Source organism: Neophocaena asiaeorientalis, unplaced genomic scaffold (genome assembly GCF_003031525.2).
Source record: "Neophocaena asiaeorientalis asiaeorientalis breed wild unplaced genomic scaffold, Neophocaena_asiaeorientalis_V1.1 scaffold108, whole genome shotgun sequence".
Lineage (NCBI taxonomy): Eukaryota > Metazoa > Chordata > Mammalia > Artiodactyla > Phocoenidae > Neophocaena > Neophocaena asiaeorientalis.
The window spans coordinates 106,569-125,673 of NW_020173770.1; the positions used below are offsets into that span (position 1 = coordinate 106,569).

Consider the following 19,105-nt stretch of genomic DNA (forward strand, 5'->3'; position numbering starts at 1 on the left):
CTGCACGGAAAAAGGGGCACTTGTTTCCTCATGTTCACTGCAGCCACAGGAGGTGGGCGCCATCTGTATCAGCTTCCTTTTGCTGCTGTAACACATCATCACAAACTTAGTGGCTTAAACCAACACCAATGTATTACCTTCCAGTCCTGGAGCTCAGAAGCCCAGCTTACTTCTCACTGATGTTGTTGGACCTGCATTCTTTCCGGAGGCACTAGGAGAGAACTCGTTCCCCTGCCTCTTCCAGCTTCGAGAGGCCACCTGGTTTCCTGGGCTCCATGGCCCTGCCTACCCGCTCCAAAGCAGCAATACATCTTCAGCTCTTCTCTCTGGTTGAGTCTTCTGCCTCCCTCTTCCACTTCTCAGGGTCCTTGTGATGACACTGGGCCCTTCTGGATGTCTTAGGCTCACCACCCGTCTCAAGGTCGACTGGTTAGGAACCTTCATCCCCCTTGCCTCGCAACCTAATGTATTCACAGGTTCCAGGGATCAGGTTGTGGACGTCTTTGGAGGCCATTATTGTGCAATCCATCATCTTTATACCTGTTTTACAGAAGAGGGAATTAAAGAAAGGAGACCAACTGATGTGCTCAAGGTCACACTTCTATCCGGTGGGGGACCAGAGTTTGCACCCCGGAGGGTCTGACTCCAGATCTAAGGAGGGGCGCCTCGCCAGGCATCTTATGAGCATGCGATAAAAAGGAGCTTCTGGAAACCGTTTTGCTCCCTGCGCCTGACACAGGACAGTCAGGTGCGGGGAGCCTTGCGCTTCCACGTGGCAGGAAGTCACTTGGCTTCAGTTGCTCTGTAAACATTTCAGTCGTTTATATTCGAGACAAATGTACATTGACAATGACATGCATTTCACCAAGGAGGACCTGAAACCGTCCCTGTGAGTAATCCCAGCGAGGACTTGTGAACGGGTCGCGTTCCCGAGCATTGTTTGCCCAGGGACGGCGCACTGATCTCTATCACACAGTGGGACCAGGTGCCGGGTACTCCAAAAGACCCAGGACTGCTGAACACACAGATGCTGGGTGTTCTCCAGAGTGGCAGATAGGTGCCTCGTTGTTCATCCGCGAGGACTCAGGTGGATGAGAGGGGCTCTCCCCATGCAGAAGTCACCTGCCCTGGCTGTTTGGGAGGAGCCCTGACCATCACCTGGGACCTGTGTTCCATCCACAGCCCGACGCCACCTGGCAGCCTGGCCTACGCCTCCTCTTTGCGCAACGAATGAACCAGGTGGCTCGTTAACGCCGTTATCAGCATCGGTGCCCACACTGGTCAGCCCCTGTAACAGGACCGCAAGTAAGGGAGGTGAGTGGAGACAGGTCATCCCTCCAGAGAATCGCTTATTGACAGAATTTACCAGGCAGCCTGTGATGGGAAAAGGGAGGAGCCGACGTGCAGGCCGCGGGGTCTTTACGATGCTCTGTAACACTCGCCTTCAGTTTGCTGGACGGGCAGGGCCAGGGCTCATGCAGCTTTCTGGATCCCATCCTGAATTAGTGCTGGTAAAGGGGTTATGTCCTGTCTCTGTGCCTTCAAGACCCAGGACTGCTAAACAGGTGAGACAGGAACAGCATTTTTCAAAGCAGTTTCCCCAGAACTTAGTGCTTCAAGCTGCCCCGCCCTCCTGGCCCGGGAATGAGGGCAGCCGTTGTGCCAGTGGAGCTGGGACGGCCCAGCCAGTTTTCCACCCGGGGCCATTTTCCCCAAACGTTCCAGGTGGGCAGAGCACACGTTCTCTTGGCAGGGTTCCCAGGTCACAGTCTCAGGAGCTGACGAAGGCTTCAGCTCAGTGCTGCCTCATTGGGCAGGCGACCCACTAGGGGCTGATGACTCGCAGAGGCCGGGATGGAAGCACCGCATCACTCTGTCTGCTAGGTTCCCAAACTGCCTTGTTTGCAGACACCCCGGTGAAAGGACCGAACTTCGGCCGGAGGGGCCATCCCACTGCTGTGACAGCCCCATCTCGGGCCAGCACTCCTTGTGGGCTGTGAGCATTTCCAGGGGTGGAGAAACTTTGAGGTCTTGTTCTGCTGAGCAGACTGTGCATTTCTTGAATATCAAGGCTATTTGACCCGCTGTCAGTCTTTTCAGCCAGATGTTTGCAGACGCCCCTAGAACTTCGCGAAGATCTCAGGTCACATGCTTTGCTCATGTGTGTTAAGGTGGAAGCTCATCTGTGTTAAGGGCGTACGGCTGCCCTGGAAAAAGCTAGTGAGTCTGGAAGCGGAGGAGCGGAGCCCGCTCAGGTGATGGACGCGACCCCAGCCTTGGCGACCAGCACCTGCCATTAAGGAGTGAACTCTGGACTCGCGCAGTTCACAGGCCGGAGCGCCACTGTTCCTAGGTCCCCGGGGGCAACTACAGCCCTGGACTCTTCCGAGTTGCGTCTGCCTGGGGCACAGGTGCATGCCACATACCAGGGTTCTCCTCTGAATGCAAACGTGCCCTCCCCCAACAAATCCGCTCCTGCAGTTCTCCAGCAAGTTTAACCAGACATTGTGCCTTCCCTTCTGAGAGAGGGGACCGAACATAATAGGGGTCATCACCTCCACTTGCCCAAAGGAAGACATTTGTCTCACAGACTCAGGAGAGCTTTGACCACCTGCTGCAGCCTCACTGCATGCTCAGTGCCTTTTTTTTTTTTTTTTTTTTTTTGCGGTACGCGGGCCTCTCACTGCTGTGGCCTCTCCCGTTGCGGAGCACAGGCTCCGGACGCGCAGCGGCCACGGCTCACGGGCCCAGCCGCTCCGCGGCACGTGGGATCCTCCCGGACCGGGGCACGACCCCGCGTCCCCTGCATCGGCAGGCGGACTCTCAACCCCTGCGCCACCAGGGAAGCCCGCTCAGTGCCTTTTTTAAAGAATGTACATGACTTTCCTTGCCGGTTAAAGGCATAAGACAATAAATTTTGAAAATAGGTAGATGTCTGTGAGTGTGTATTGAATATATTTTTAGTAGGACAGCTGAGGGATTGACGTGTCGCACTTTCTGCTTTTCACCATTGTGGGTATCTTTCCGGCTCCCCGTGTTCTGAGCCCCGCTCCCCCCATAGCCCATCTCTCTTCTCTCTCTTTCTCTCTCTCCCCTCTCTCTCGGCTGGATACCCATGACTCTTTCCAGTTGGGGGACTTGTAGGTCATCTGTTTGTGCATGCACACACAGAACGCTGATATGAACACCTTTGTACACATATATTTATCTTAGGAGCATTTTTACGAGTACTTTTCTTGTATAAATTCATACGACTGGAATTGCCAGGTCAAAAGGTACATGCATTTTCTTTTGACAGATATTGCTAAATCGTCCTCCTAAAAGATCACCCAGTTCACATGGCCACTAGTAGACTCTGCCTGTTCTCATGAAGACTGTACATCATCCAGTCTCAAGTGTTTAGGCCCATTCATTGTGTCAGTTGGCATTTCTTTAATTGTGAGTGAAATTGAACCTTTCAGCTGGTTGATTGGCCATTTGTGTTGTTCTGTATTCCTGTGGAGTGTGTGTTTGTCTTCCGTATTGAATTATACGGAGTCCTGTAAATCAAGGAGATCAATATTTTGTCTATAGTGTGATTCCAATATTTTTCTCTTGATTTCTTTTTCCATAAAACGAATTGATCTTGAATTTTTTTCTTACTGTGGTAAACCATGCATATCATGAAGTTTGCCTTTTCAACCATTTTTAAGTGCACCGTTCAGAGGCATTTGTCAGTAATACCTTCACAGTATTATGTAACCATCACCATTGTCTCCCATCTTTTTCCTCCCCCGAAACAGAAACCCTGTAACCGTTTATTGATAATTCCCCTGGTAACCTCTATTCTACTTCCCATGTCTGTAGATTAGCCTGTTCTATGTGCCTCACGTAAGTGGAATCATGCAGTATTTGTCCACTTGTGTCTGGTTTATTTCACTTAGCATAACGTTTTCAAGGTCCATGCATGTTATAGCACGTGTCAGTGCTTCATTCCTTTTCACAGCTGAGTAGTATTCCATTGTAGGGATAAACCACACATTGTTTATTGATTCACCTGCTGATGGACTCTCGGGTTGTTTCCACTTTTTTGCTGTTGTGAATAATGCCGCTATGAACGTCGGCGTACAAATATCTGTTTGAATGCTTGTTTTCAGTTCTTTTTGGTGCATACCTCGGAGTAGAATTTCTGGCTCACGTGGTAACTCTATGTTGAACTCTTAGAGTAGCGGTCAAACCTTTTACCACAGCAGCTGCCCCATCTTTCATTCCCACCATTAGTGCCCACGGGTTCCACGTCCTTCTCCATATTATTTGCCAACACTTGTCTTCCTTTTTAAAATTCTTCTTCTTATTATTTTATCACCATCAGAGTGTGTGAAGTGGTACCTCACTGCGGTTTTGATTTCCATTTCCCTAATGACTCCGTGCTGAGTACCTTTTCATGGGCTTTTCGCGTGTCTTCTTTGGAGAAAGGTCCATTTAAGTCTTTGCCCGTTTGTAACTGGGCTGTTTTTGTTTTAGTTGTTGTGGCTGAGTTGTAGGGGTTTTATATATATTATGAATATGAATCCCTTATCAGATATTTAATTTGCAAATGTGGTTCCCATTCTGTGGTTTGCTTTTTCACTCTGTTGATAATAGTGTTCTTTTATGCAAGAAATTTAAAATTTTTTATTAAGTCCAATTTATCTGTTTTTTTCTTTTACTGCCAGTGTTTTGGTGTCATATCTAAGAGACCATTTTCAAATCCAGCATCATGGCTTTTACCCCCTATGTTTTTGTCTGAGATTTGCATAGTTTTAGCTCTTAAGTTTAGCTCTTTCAGCCATTTTGAGTGAATTTTGGTACTTGGGCTTTTTCAGAGACGGTTGCTGTCAAATTCTTTTTTTGTCATGTGAATGGACCATACTTTCTTTCTTATTTCTTTGTATGCTTTGTAGTTTTGATCGAGATCTGGACTTTCTGAGTGTGACGATGTGGCAACACTGGAAATGTGATTGTCCTACTCCTCAAGGATTTCTGATTCCTGCTTGTTGAGGGTTGGAGCCGCCCATTTGTGACTTTTCCAAACTAGTTTGTTAAAATATTTATTCGGCTGCACTGGGTCTTAGTTGCCGCATGCGGGCTCTAGTTCCCTGATCAGGGATCAAATCCGGACCCCCTGCATTGGGAGTGTAGTCTCAGCCACTGGACCACCAGGGAAGTCCCTCCAAACTAGTTTTTATGTGTGTATTCCTTGTCACTTTCAGTCCCCAAACTGAAGTTTCTGTTCCGTTATCTCTGAGGTCAGCTGAAGGACAGCAGCCTCTCCCCGCAGCCAGCACTGCCCTTGATGTTGAAGGTTCCAGAGTTCTCAAATACTCGACTCCAGTCACTTTTCCAGTTCAGCAGCTGTTTTGGTGGAGGGACGGACCCGAGAGTCCCCTATTCCACCGTTTTTCCTGACATTCCTTTGGTCTTGTATTTTTAAAGGCAGTAAATTTGTGTTTTCCTTTATGACTTCTGAATTTTGAATCTTGATCAGGAAACTTCACTCATGATAGAATTCTTCAAAATGAACAAAAATACCCTAGAAAATAACCAACATCTTTATAATTGTGTGAACTCATGTAAAAACAGTATTTCTTCAGTTTTCCTGGCTTGCCTTTGGTCTTCCCGAGTGTGTCCTGTGCGGGGTGTGGGGAAGGGCTGCCTCGTCTACACCTTAGTAAATGTCTTGATAATGATGTCTCTGCGTATCTGCCTGAAGGACAAGCAAACACAACCCACTCCTTCTTCAAAAGCCAGCCAGAGCCAGTGGGGGCCAGGAGGGGCATCGTAAGGGAGAGTCGCAGCTCCTACGTGGAGGGGTGTCGGTGGACTGGAGGCTGAGACGGGAGAGTGGGAGCGAGGGTAGATCCAGGTGGAATGTGCTGAGATGAGGGGCCTGTGGGACACGGAGGTGGAGAGCCAGGCAGGAGCCGGGATGGTAAGTGTGCCTTCTGGGGTCACAGCAGAGAGGGGATTGACTGTCGGCGCCACGTATGGGCGCGTGGGGAGAGAGCATAGGAGTGAAGAAGAAAGCCCGTCCCCTGCCCGTCAGCTCGGTCACCGCAAAGGTCTCTCTCTAGACCACTGGTTCTCATCAGGGCAGGGGGTGGGGTGAGGCTCCGTCCCTTGGGGGACATTTGGCAACTACTGGAGACATCTGTGGTTGTCAGTACTGGGAGGGGTGCCGGGCGTCTGGGGGTCAGAGACCAGGGATGCTGCCCAATACCCTACGGTGCACGGGACGCCCCATCATCCAGCCCCACGTGTCACTGGAGCCAAGGTGGGGCGAGCCCCACTGGAGAGCCCTGAAAGGCCCACCTGGGCTTGGGCTCTCGCCGAGGGAGCGCTCACTGGTCCCACAATGCTGTACTGGGCAGGACCCGCTGTGGACGGGCCGTCGGTGGGAAGAGGCCACCAGATCCCAACCCTCTCAGCTCGCTGCAGCCCCAAGCTCTGCTCCGAAAGCGAACCGGAGAGTAGATAGGGGTTGGAGCCGGAGCAGGGGGGCATTGCTGGGATTGCAAACCGCGTGTATGGAGAGTTGTCAGGTTTTATAGAAAGAAAAGGTGTGGAGGGCTTTGCAGTCGTGGAAATTCATATTTTTTCCCATAAGCTTCACATTCATTATGAGCTCATTACAGAGCGTCCTCAGGAAGGACGTGGGTTCAAGCAGTCCTGGGGGACGGCGGCAGCGGGTGAGGACATGGGTCACGCACTGCAGAGCCCAGAACCCTGCCCCTGTGCCCACACAGGACGTGGTTATGAGAAAGTGGTTTCTTGGGGATGACAGACACAGAATAAAAAGCAGGCAAGGAGGCAGTTGTGATGCCAGGGAGCGTTTGGACATCATTCAACCTGTCAGCACCGAAACAATGATGCTCTAGAACCATCTTTATACTCATTTTTCCTCTTTCCTTTTGGAGACAGATACGAAACACCGAAGCACCTTTTTACTTTTTCATTCCGAAAGCTCATCAAACATTTATAGGGCCAACCTCTTCAGGATGTAAGTAGGGGACCCGACTTCAAAATCAATTTAGCTTTTAGAAAGCAGACTTGTAGACAGCAGTGGCGGGCACGCCGCGTGCAGGAGAAATCGGGTTGTTCACTGCAGGAGACAAAGCGGGGAGTCCGGGTCTGTGGCTCAAGCACAAGGACGTGAAGGCAGCGTGGCTAGCAGAGCTGGTCCAGGGCCTAAGTCCTGTGAGGGGTGGGGCCAGGTGGACGCCCCTTCCCCCTCCAGCCCTTCTGGAAGGTCCAGCAGCCTCTACACAGCCGGCAGCTAGAGATGACTTATCCGCACCAAAGCACATCAGATTTCTGTTCCGCTGGAATGTGAAAGGGGTGCGCCCTAAGAGCGTGGTTACAGGATTTGAGGTCCACCTTTAAGGGAAGTCTGTTTTCTTAATTTCAAGATGAGTCTGCTTGAAAGTGGTGCTTCCCGACGGTTTGTCAAAGCCACAGGCTCCGTGTTAACAGGTGAACTTGGCTTTCTTTCAGCCAAGCCCGGCGACGGATCAAGTTCCGAAGATGGCAGGGAAGACCCCCACGTGAAAACCAAGAGGAATCGGTAGGTGGCCACGTCCTTTCCTGCGCGTCTTTCTTCGAGGGATGACTAGGTGGTGGAGAAAGGGAAGGGATCCCTTTGACTCTGTTGACTGAGCCAAGAACGGATCCAACCCCTAAACAGAGGGCGGGAGGTCCCAGGTCTGTCTTAGCAGAACCTGCCCTGGGTGCCCCGGGTCTACACTGGATGTCGTCTCCCCTCCCCTGGCCTCCCCGGGGCCACGTTCACCCCTAGCCTTGCTTTGGGGCCCTGAGGAGTGGACAGAGCACGAAGGTGAAGGTGGCGCTGGGTGAGTAGTGGGTTGTGCGTCTGTCAGCCCCGGGTTGGAGGTCCAGCTCCGTGTCTTACTTGCTTAGTGACTTTGGGCAAAGTAATTTCACCCCCGCATCAGACTTCCCGTCTGCAAGGTGGGTGATGCCCTCGTGCGATGTTGCCCGTGTGACTTCCTGTGGCACCAGGAGAATAAGTTCTCCATCCACGTTTGCTTGTTACGGTTTGCTTGTGGCCACAGCACAGGAGGGAGGGAACTCCGCCCCTTCCTTTCAAGCCGGGGGCGGGGAATGGTTGTTCCCGCTTTGGCCCTCCTGGAAGGCCCGGTCTGTGGTCCCTTTCCTACTGAGTTCTACGTAAAGGGGTAAAATTCGGGGTCTGTGTGTCCCAAGTTCCCAGAAGGGGGAGGTGGGAGGCACGAGGCAGGGAAGGATGAAAGCGAATCTAAAAAAGGACCCACGAGGCCACTTCCTGAGCCAACGTGGTTCCGACGTCCCGGCCTAGCAGTGCAATCAGTCCTGTACCGGGTGCCCATTTATCAGCCCCCATCATGGGACACCCCAGGCCTGCGGCAGGAATCCCTGAGCAGCTGTCAGGATGTTTGCAACTGTGCGTATTTTCTCTTTTAAAAAATGTGCCTTAGAAGAAGTACTTTTGCAGTAACAAATGTTCGCAGTGATGGAGGAAAATGCAGTCTTGACTCAGAACCTGTGCCCGTTCTCACCTCTTCCACCCTTGCCCTGTGGCTTCCCGGTGAAAGATGGTGGGAGAGGAAAGGAGAGAGGAAGTGGAGGCAGGGCTGGCAGCCAGGGGTCAGGGTGCCTGTGGAGACACAAGCCTGCAGAATTAGTCCTAAGTGGGTACATTATTCCTTTTATTTCAACACCTTTGGCCTTTTTCCACTGTGCATCCCTCACAAAACTATTTCACTGACCAGGGCCCAGGTATATTGTCATTTTAACTGGTACCAAGCAGACACCACAGAACTTTCTGGAAACAATGCAGGGAAGGGTAAGCAGTGTCCTTCCCAAGACAGGAAGGCAGTCTGGGTGGGGGGTGGGGTCTCCTTGCGCGGGTGAAGGAGACCAGGGGCAGCAGTTCGGCGGGACCGGGGGCTCCCTGCGGTGCTGGAGCAAAGCACCTCCCACCCAATAGCCCAGGCCTCTGTTTTTCTGCTCCCCCGTATCCTCTGCTTAGACAGTCCCTTTTGGGGTCAAAGGACACTTGCGTGGGCCGCAGAGGATGGACACCAAGTGTCTTCATTGGGGACCAAGGGCTCCAGGAAAGGAAATCAAGCGTCGTCTCCTTATTGTTATGTTCACACCCTGGTTGTCAGCTAAGCCAGTCTCTGTGATCTTTGGATAAATGTATATAATTTTAAAAACAAGATGAGCTTCCTGAGGCACAAGGGAAGCAGCACCCTAGCCATTACCGGATGCGTTTTGAACTCGTGCAGGAGGGAGGTCTCGGCTAGCTCCAGAGGAGTGGGGATGTCTGCCTGTATCACCCAGTTTTATCCGTTTTCCCGTGCGACTGGCCCCAAACTCTGAACACTTGGCATTGAAATAATGTCAAAGCATTAGTCTCGGTTTTCATCATCTGAAAGACTTCTTCCGTGACTCAGCACTGACTTTGAAACCAACACGGGTGTTTGCATGAAGCTTTTGGCCATCATATGATTCCAAGCCCCCTCGGCCCTCAGGTGCCCAGGCACCTGGCTCCCGCCATGGTTCAGGCCTCGGTCCCTGGGTCACTTTGTTCTGCCACTGAGATCCAGGAGGAAAAGGTTTCAGCGGAAGTTGGGGGATCTGCACTCAGGGTCTGGAATGTTCTGTGAGTCCTGGTCATTCACTTCTGAGCCGCTTTGCAGACTGCACCCACTCTAGGGGAAGCTTCACCCTCGTGTGGCTTTTTCCAAAGCTTCCTCCCAGCCTGGGCCTGCGTGCCCCTTGCTCAGAGCTCTTCACTCGGGTGCATGGACACCAGCATCGTCTTGGCAGTTTTGTCCTTTGGGGGAAGGTTGTTGTCAGTAAGCCCAAGGACTCCTCAAGCTTCCAGCTGCTTCTGGGCACTTGTATTTAGTAGATGCTGTATAACTAGTAAGAGGCCAGGCTCCAGAGAACCTGCCAAAATCAATCCATTTTGACCTTCCCTTTCGTATACATAGTGTAATTTTTCACATCAAAAAGCACTTAAATGCTTCTGCAAATGACGACTCTTCAGCGGCCGTATCCTGGCCTCTAAACTACAGGGCACGTTTTGGACGCAGCTCTATGCTCCCTGCATCTTTTCACACCCTGGCCCAGTTCATATACATTTTGAACATTCTTACGCAGATAGGATTAAATCATATGATCCGGGTCCAAATGATAACTTTTCCTAAAATTCCCTGCGAAGAGAAATATGTCACAATGACAAGCTTTCAAAGTACCCAGATATTTTCAGCTACCTGGTAAGCGCTGTTTCAGATGGCTTGTTATTTACTGTTTAATGGAATGGGTTCGTGATGCACGATCGTGCGTCTTCCCCGGGACCGGAAAATTGATTGTTTGCGTCTCCCCGTTGTGTGCAGTGCCCAGGGGTTCGGCTGGTTTCTGACGTGTAGGTTGTTTTTAGTTCAGACCTGCTTTTCAAATGTGCTGTCTACTTAAGGAATTTAGAATTTATTTCAAATCATTGAGTTGAATTATTTGAAGGATTCAGCAAACGTATGTCATTTGGTTTAAAAGCCAGAGTGAAATGGTCACTCTTTACAAAACCCGTTAGTAAAGAAACTGTCAGTGGTACGTATGGCTTCCAGCCCCTTCGCGAGGTACCAGTTTTTGCCAGTTGCCGAGCCAGGGGATTCCTGCTAAACTAGTGGTTTTCTGTAGTGTGACAGGGTGCAGTTACTTGTTTGAGTTTTTCAATATCATCGGCCCCACGGCTTTGGAAATGCGTTTATGTTTCTAGGCGACTTGGTACAGGAGCCTTTTATGGTAAGTGACTAAAAGAAATCTCTTGGCTTGGAACATTGTTTATTGTGGTAGCTGGTAAACTTTGGGGAAGCCCCGCTGATGGCCTTGGATGTAAGTGGTAAAGTTGACCTTCTACAGTAGGTGCTTCCATGGAGTCATATACAGCCACGGCTGGAGACACAAGAGCGTGGAATTAGCAAGAAGTGCCCTTGTGGCACTTTTCCACTTTCCTCAAATACGCCCTCCATTACTCCCCTCTTGACAAACCAAGGTGACCAAGTCACACTGAAAGCATGTCCCCTGGACCAGGCTGCATCTTTAAGGATTTGGGGGCAGCCTGAGGAGGTAGTCCCCAGCCCCCACGCCCATCTGTGACACCGAGGTGCCCTCACAGAGCTGTGAGGCTATGATCCATCCACCTGCAATTCTGCATCCCACCTGGGGCAGATGGCATCTGTCTAGGACAAAAAACGGATACCGCCATCCAAAAGACAGGACAAGACCAAACAATCTAGTGTCTGGAGGTTTTGTAGCCGCCACCCCTGAGCCTGTCCCCAGATCAAGCCCACACACCTAGAGAGAGTCAACTGTGACAGAGGAAAGGAAACCCTCTGTTCATAGACAGCTGCTGCTACTGCCACCCAAGGTGCAAAGGCAGAGGATGGTCAGTGAGTGTGGGCAGCAAGGAGGGGCCAGCATGCTGCACCTGTCCTCACATGACCTGTGAGACCAGCTCTTTCACTTCCACGTACATGATTTCCAGAATCCCAGACAAATTAGCTATTGAGAAAGTAAGAGCACGGCTCCTCTGAAATGCTGTAAGGTGATGCTAGGAAGTCTGTGCATCTCAATTAAGATTGCTATAAAATTACATCTTGGGGGCTTCCCTGGTGGCGCAGCGGTTGAGAGTCCGCCTGCCGATGCAGGGGACGCGGGTTCGTGCCCTGGTCCGGGAGGATCCCACATGCCACGGAGCGGCTGGGCCCGTGAGCCATGGCCGCTGAGCCTGCGCATCCGGAGCCTGTGCTCCGCAATGGGAGAGGCCACAGCAGTGAGAGGCCCGCGTACCGAAAAAAAAAAAAATTACATCTTTGATGTGTCCCAAGATAACAAGAGAATGATCTACAGTCCAACGCCAGTGCCGGAGTCTGGATTTCTTCATAAGATGGGGCAGTGTGCGTCTCTTTGTGGCCTTGGACATGCATGGAAAATGAATTATTAACATCCACTTGCCTTGTAAGTGAGTCTCTGTACATAGTTCATGATTTTAGTTTCTATAGAAACCTGCGGTTTTGTAAACCGTACAGAGTCTGTGCCCTGTGTTATTAGGACATCCTACCTGGGATGGACGCCTCATTGATACCTGCCCATGAGAAGACTGTGTGCACAGTCGTTTGTCATGGTATTTTAATTTGTCCTTTCAGACTGAAGCGTAAATATTACCTGGCATTTATTTTCTCTCCAAAACAGGATTATGAAACATGAACCCCTGGCTTCTCCTTAGGGTCTCCGGGTGGACAAGCCTGGGTCTCTGCATGTTTGGAGCAGTAGCTGCTGTCTGATTTGAGTTCCTGCCCTGGGCAGGGACGGCCCAGGGGTCAGGTCTCTGAGATTCCCATCAACACCAGAGCTATTGCATCCCAGCCAGTGCTGTATCCATGATAAAGCAGTTCGGGGACTTCGACAAGACCATGGGGACATCAGGCAATCAGGGAGGTGACGTGTCAGTTGAGTCTTAAATATTAAGTAGGTTTTTGACAGATTTCTCAAGGGAGCAGAGGACTCTAGGAAGTGGGCACTGGAGGAGATGTGCCTCCTTGCAGATGGCGGGTCTGTCTTCAGCAATCCTTCTGTGTGATCGAGTTCATCCTTATTTATTTTGTGATTATGGTCTGCCGGAGGTTTGTTGCAGCTCATCGCAGGGGCACAGAGAGACATCGCCAGGCGGGAAATCCATCTCATATCGACCCACCATCCTCTCCCCAAGACCGGTTATCAAGAATCTTGGCCCATTCTGTACAGCCCCTTGGAGGTATAACTGTGCAGTCAGCTGAGAGTCTTCCGTTGTATCTCCACGTATTTGGCCTCTATTTGTGGTAATTAATGGTTTAACTCTGTTCAATCTTGCAACGCCTTCTGCCGGAAAGCGTGCTCAGCTTGGTGTTTGCTGCCCCAGTGATGGGGACGGAGGCTGGTCCTGAAGAGGATGGAGGACGGTGAGAGATTTGCTGTCAGCACAGGGAGAGGCCATGGAGAAATGAGCGCCGAGGGAAGCGGCAGCTCAGGCAAATTCAAAAGGCCCAGCTGAGATGACTTCTAGTAAGGCAAAGAGATCTTCATATGATGGGAGGGGAGACAGAGAGCGGCTATGAGTTTATTCCACTGTCAGACACGGTGCTGGAAAAGGCCCAACACAGTGGAAATGGCTCAATATGCCCAATGAAGAGATCAGAGTGGATTTGCCCATTTTTAACTTTTTTTTTTTTTTGGCCACACTGCATGGCTCGTGGGTTCTTAGTTCCCCGACCAGGGATCAAACCCGGGCCCTCTGCAGCAGACCACCAGAGAAGTCCCTTTTAACTTTTTAATATGAAAAGTTTCAATATAAAAAATGGAACAGGGAATTTAACCCCCAGGTACACATTTCCCATCTTCAGCAACTATCTCGAGGCCAATGTTCATCTTTAGTTCTCCTGCCCCCTCAACCCAGATGATTTTGAAACAAACCCCAGCTGTCATATAAATTTCATTTGTAAATATATCAGAGCACATAACTAAACAATAAGGATTTTTTTAATGCAACCATAGTCACACCTAAAAAATAAACAACAAATAATAATTCCTTTCTATTATCAAAGAGCCTCCCAGACATTGTTCAGATTTCCTTGACTTTTATTTTATTTTACAATTTTATTTTTCAAATCAACATCTAAATTAAGTTTGTACATAGCCCTCTGTGGCTCTCTCCTAAATCTATTTTAATCTGTAAGTTTCCTTCCTTCTGCCCCAGCATTTTTTTGTTTTGTTTTGTTTTGTTTTTTTCATTTGTGTTTAAAGAAACCAGAATTTCTTCTCAACTGTGGAGTTTCCCATAGTCTGGACCTTGACCCACTGGTAGCACTGAATCTCCATGGTGTGCTTTAACTGGTTCTCCTGGCCCTAGTAAGTTCTGTAACTCTGTAGTCAGACCAGGAGGCTGTATCAGTTCAAGTTTGATTACTGTCTAGGGAAGGATTCTTCATAGTGGTGTTAAGTTCCTTCTATCGAGAGGCATGTGATGTCCGGTAGTCTGTCTTTTGTGATGTGAGCAGGTGACTTGTCCAGATCCTCTATTTCTAGAAGGACTTTTTCATGCTAATATTTTAATTATATTATTTCATTTGCATTTATTACCTTAACTACTTTTATAAAGAAAAACATACCCTCATAAACCATTTGGTTCCACTGAGGTATAGTTCAAACAGGAAAAGCAGGGTAAATGCTCGATTCCTTCCCTTTAATACTGACTTTCAAAATACTATGTCAGCTCTCTAGCAGGAGAATCCTCCAATGATGACAAATTTATCATGAATCCCTAGACTGACACATAGTTGATGTGTTTCAATCCATCTTAGTTTTTAATTTTAGCCTTTAAATGACACAGTATGTCTCTATCTTGGTGATTCTTGGGTAATTGTCCCAGGTATGATATGCACCTTTTCAAAGTGTAGGTGTGCATCTTTTCTATATAAAGATATTTTTTTGAATTACATTTTAGTATTCGTTCTATTTCATTGCTTTGAGTTTCCACGTCGGCAGCTCCAAGTATGCTGTTTGGTTCTTCTCTGCCCTTCTGCTGTGTCACTTTGTTTTGCATCCTTCTTATGTATTTTCTTGTTGTTTTTTGATTTTCCTCTCCTCACCTTCTGTTAGTCTTAAGGCATTACCTGTGTGGCATTTATTCTACTCAAGTTTGTGCAACTTCTGGTTTATTCTTCATTTCGGAAGTGTTTGTTTTCCTTTTTTATTTCTAATTTCTTGGATCTCTGAGATGTCTTTTCAGACCTCTCTTTGGTCCAATAGCCTTTCTTTCCCTGAATTTGTCTGATATGTGCTGCTATTTTTTGGCATCCACCATTTGCTTTGAAAACTTCAGCTCATTTTCAGAGTCAGTTAAGATTTCGTCAGAGTCTCGGGCTGTCTTCCTGGCTCTTCTGCCTGCGGGAATATGTCTGAGGGAATGTGACACGACTACGTCTCAGCTGGACTTTTCATCGCTCAGAGTCTGGTAACAGAGCCCCTAAAATACAGCCCTGGGGACACGTCCAAGGTCAAACGCACAAACTGGGTGACAAGCATGGACCAAAGGGCTCAACCTCATGTGCAAACCTGCGTGAAGCTTGTGATGTCAGCAGGTCAGAGCGTCTGTAAAGCAGCAAGGGGAATGCACGGTACTAACAGCCCCGAGAGCCTCTGCAGGGGACGCGGGGTCTCTGTGCACGCGCTGCACCTGTCAACTCCGTCCTTCCCCGCAGGCAGCAGCCAGCATCTTGTGTGCCGCCCAGAATAATGAAGGAGCTGGAAAAGCACACCAAGGAAACAGGCATTCAGGAATCGTTTCATGTCCAGGAAGCGTTTGGGAAGACGTGGGCTGGCGAACCTCAGCCCCCCCGGAGTCTTGAGGATAAATACCACGTGCTCCAGACGCAGGCCACGGTAGGGACCCCACGTCAGCTGCCCGAGCCGACCCTGGACCTCACACCTGGGGGCGTTGCTGGCCGAGCAGTCGAAGGGGCAGAGGGCCGAGTCAGGGGTTGGGGCAGCGGGGACCGTAGGACACACCACGCCTAACCTTCCGGGTCTCCCCACTTCACTCGGGTAACAGGCCATGTCCCCCCCCACCGTGGCCCAGGAGACCCCAGGGACCTGTGAGCACTCAGGTGCTCCAGCCACGTGGCCTCCTTTTGGCTGTCTCTGGAACATTCTGGATGCTCTGTAGGGCCTTTGCACAGCAGAGCCCTGGTCCCCTTCTCCACATGTGCACGGGCCTCCTTCACTCTCTGGGATGTGCTCCCAGGCACCCTTTTCTGGAGGCAGCCCTGACCCCCAGGGACGGGACATCCTGGGTCCCGCCTGCCTCCATGATGGCCCCTATCCCACCCGCATGTGGGTTTTTTTGTGTTAAGCTTCCTAGTCGGGTAACATCTCTGAACACCCCACCTAACTGCACACTTAGTAGGTTGATTATTTATTACTCCCTGCCCCTCTATCATAGGTGAGCCTGGGGACGTGGGGGGGCCTGTGTCCATCCTACAAGTGTGCCCCTCGGGAGCTCTTCCAGGGCAGGGAGATTAGCTGAGCCCTACAGCCAAGCCGGGGTCACTGGGGTCACCGATGAGGGAACGGTGGCGCCCGGGAGCCGCGCCGGCTGCCCTGGCTGACGAGGGCCACACCGCTACACAGGGTTGATACACACTGAGCTGGCCGCTCCTCCTGACGGCACTGCTCTGGCCCGAACCCCCTGGAGTCAGTGCAGAGCCCCCGGTCAAGGGCTCAGTCCCAACAAGACCCCCCCCCCACTTTAGATGTCAGTGGAAAGTGGAGTCCCCTGGCCGTGCCCACTTCTGGCTCACTTGGCTGTAAATTCAGGGGTTCCCATGACCACTCTGCAGGTTTGATGATTCTCCAGAATGACTCACAGAGCTCAGGAGAGCGCCATGCTTAGGGTGACGGTTTTGTTATAAAGGGTACAGCTCAGGAACGGCCAAAGGGAATAGAAGCAGGGGGTGAGGTCCAGGAGGGGCCCGAGCACAGGAGCTGGCGTCCCCGTGGAGTCGCAGTGCACCTGCCAGCCCCTCCCTTTACACGGCTATGCGATCCAGCCTGGAAGATCCCCAGCCCCATTCTGCAGAGTTTACATCCGGTGTCGTGATGCAGGCCCGAGCGATTCAATCACTGGCTGTGTGAATGAACTCAGTCACCAGCCCCCTGCCCTTCCTCAGGTGGGGGGCGTGAGGCTGAGAGTTCCAACCCTCTAGTCACAGGGTGGGCCACCCCTCCTTTGAAAGCATCTCAGGCCCACTCTGCATTGCCTTGTTGACATCAACTCAGGTGTGGCCAAAAGGGCTCCTTTCACGCAGCAGTTTTCACACCTTTTTGAAGCTCTGTGCCAGGAACGGGGGTAAAGACCAGGTACATTCTTCGTAGTCTCATAGGACCATCCTTGCAAGGACACCGCTCTGCTCACCCGCCCTGGGGGCTGGCGGCTTGTGGCCCCCAGCGGTCACTGTTTATGGACAGCTGGTGGGTTAAGCAGGAATGCGTCCCAGCTGCCCTAGCAGGGAGGGAGCAGCCTAGGGGCAGGGAGGGAGGAAGTGTGGGTTGGCACAAAACCCAAGTCACTCAGTGGCCCTCCTTACCCGGGGCTGCACAGCCTCGGAGGCCACCATGGGCCGGCCACCAGCGGGGACCCCAGACGGTGGCCATGGCAGGAGCAGACACAGACTGTGCGGGAGGCAGACCAGGGCCCCCCAGACCTCTGGGCGCGGTGGCCGCCCTGCCCCCGCTCATCACCAGCAGGAAAGCATGGATTGGACCAAGAGACAGGAGGCTCGCTTATCACATTTATAGGAACTGCAAAATTGGGAGACAGAGCTAATAAATTGATGGCAGAATCAAGACGTTTAAATATTTCAACAGGACTGAAGAACAGGATCGCATTTGCGTCACAGAACTGCAGTGCCTGGAGACGTGTAAAGAGCATCCTGTCCAAACTATCTGTTTTACCAATAAAAAAAAAAAAAAAGGTCCAGAGCGCTCCCATCATTTGCCCCAGGTTTTGCAGCAAGACGTCCCCACCTGGGAAGCATCTTCAACCCCACTGGCCACATTTGGTTCTTTCTCCAGAACCAGGTGATGCTCAGATGTCAGCATTGTCTTTACAGAAGATGGAATCACCAGGGCTGCAGTCGCCCATCTCAGCCTGAGTCGGCATTTATTTCTCTTCCCATCTCAAGTTCTGCGTTCAGGCAATGGTCAAATCAAAAGCCTTCTATTTCTTCAAAGTCTCTCAAAGTATAGTATTAGGAGGGAAGGACAGAAGGAAGAAGGAGAGAGGGAAGGAAGGAAGAAAGGGAAGAAGAGAGGGAAAGAGGGAGAGAGGGAGGCACCCGCTGAGTGAGGGGCTGCCCTGAGGGAGTGACCTGGATTATTTCATTGAGTTCTCACAACGACCCTACAAGGTGGGCACTGTTGATGCCCCACACGAGGACATGAAGGTGTGCAGTTTGCCCCAGTTGCCTCTGTACGCATTCCGCTCTGTACTCTGAGCTCCTGCCCATCTGGGTGGTGGGATGATGACACGTGTATACAGTTGTCCCCCCTTACCTGAGCGTTTGCTTTCTGCAGTTTGAGCTAATCTGTGGTCAAACGAGGTCCAAAAATATTAAGTGGAAGATTCCTGAAATAAACAACTCATGTGTCTTAAATCACATGCCGTTCTGAGTAACGTGAAATCTCATACCGTCAGCTCCATCCTGCCCGGGACGTGAATCATCCTTCTGTCCAGGCTGTCCCATCCGGTCGTCACTCGGTAGCCGTCTCGATTGTCCGACCCACAGTCACAGTGTCACAGTGCTTGTGTTCAAGTGACCCTGATTTTTCTTAATAACTGCCCCAAAGCGTAAGAGTAGTGATGCTGGCAATTCGGATCTACCAACGAGAAGCCAGAAAGTGCTTCCTGTAGTGAAAAGGTGAAAGTTCTTGACTTAATAAGGGAAGAAAAATAAATTGAATGATAAAGTTGCTAAGATCTCTGGTCAGAATGAATCTTCCATCCATGAAATTGTGAAGAAGGAAAAAGGGAATTCACGCTAGTTTTCCTATTACACCTCACACTGCAATACTTCTGGCCACAGTGCGCGATGAGCTCAAGTTAAGATGGAAAAGACATTGAATTTGCATAAGCCATTTTGAGAGAGAGAGACCGCGTTCACGTAACTTCTATTACAGTATATTGTCATCATTGTTGTATTTCATTATTGTTGCTAATCTCTTACTGTGCCTAATTTATAAATTAAAGTTTGTCATAGGTATGTCTAGATAGGAAAAAACCATAACATATATCTATATCTTTAGGATTCAATACTAGCCAATGTTTCAGGCGTCTGCCGGGGGTCTAGGAACATACCCCTTGTGGATAAGGGGGTACAACTCTGTTGATACTTGAGTCAACTGGGGGGCCTCAGACTTGCTGAGAAATATACCTCCCCAGGGTGCACCTGCTGAAACAACAGTGCAGTCTTCTGTATCAATGTCTCTC

General features: G+C 50.3%; 1 protein-coding gene across 1 annotated transcript in view; it reads left to right on the forward strand.

The window, feature by feature from the left end:
* The window catches only part of TCERG1L (transcription elongation regulator 1 like), a 65,433-nt gene that overhangs the window by 20,753 nt on the left and 25,575 nt on the right, over positions 1–19,105 (forward strand). Inside the window, exon 5 of the mRNA XM_024751571.1 lies at positions 7,513–7,582. Within this exon, the coding sequence (XP_024607339.1) occupies positions 7,513–7,582 (70 nt within the window). The remainder of the gene's footprint in view (positions 1–7,512; positions 7,583–19,105) is intronic.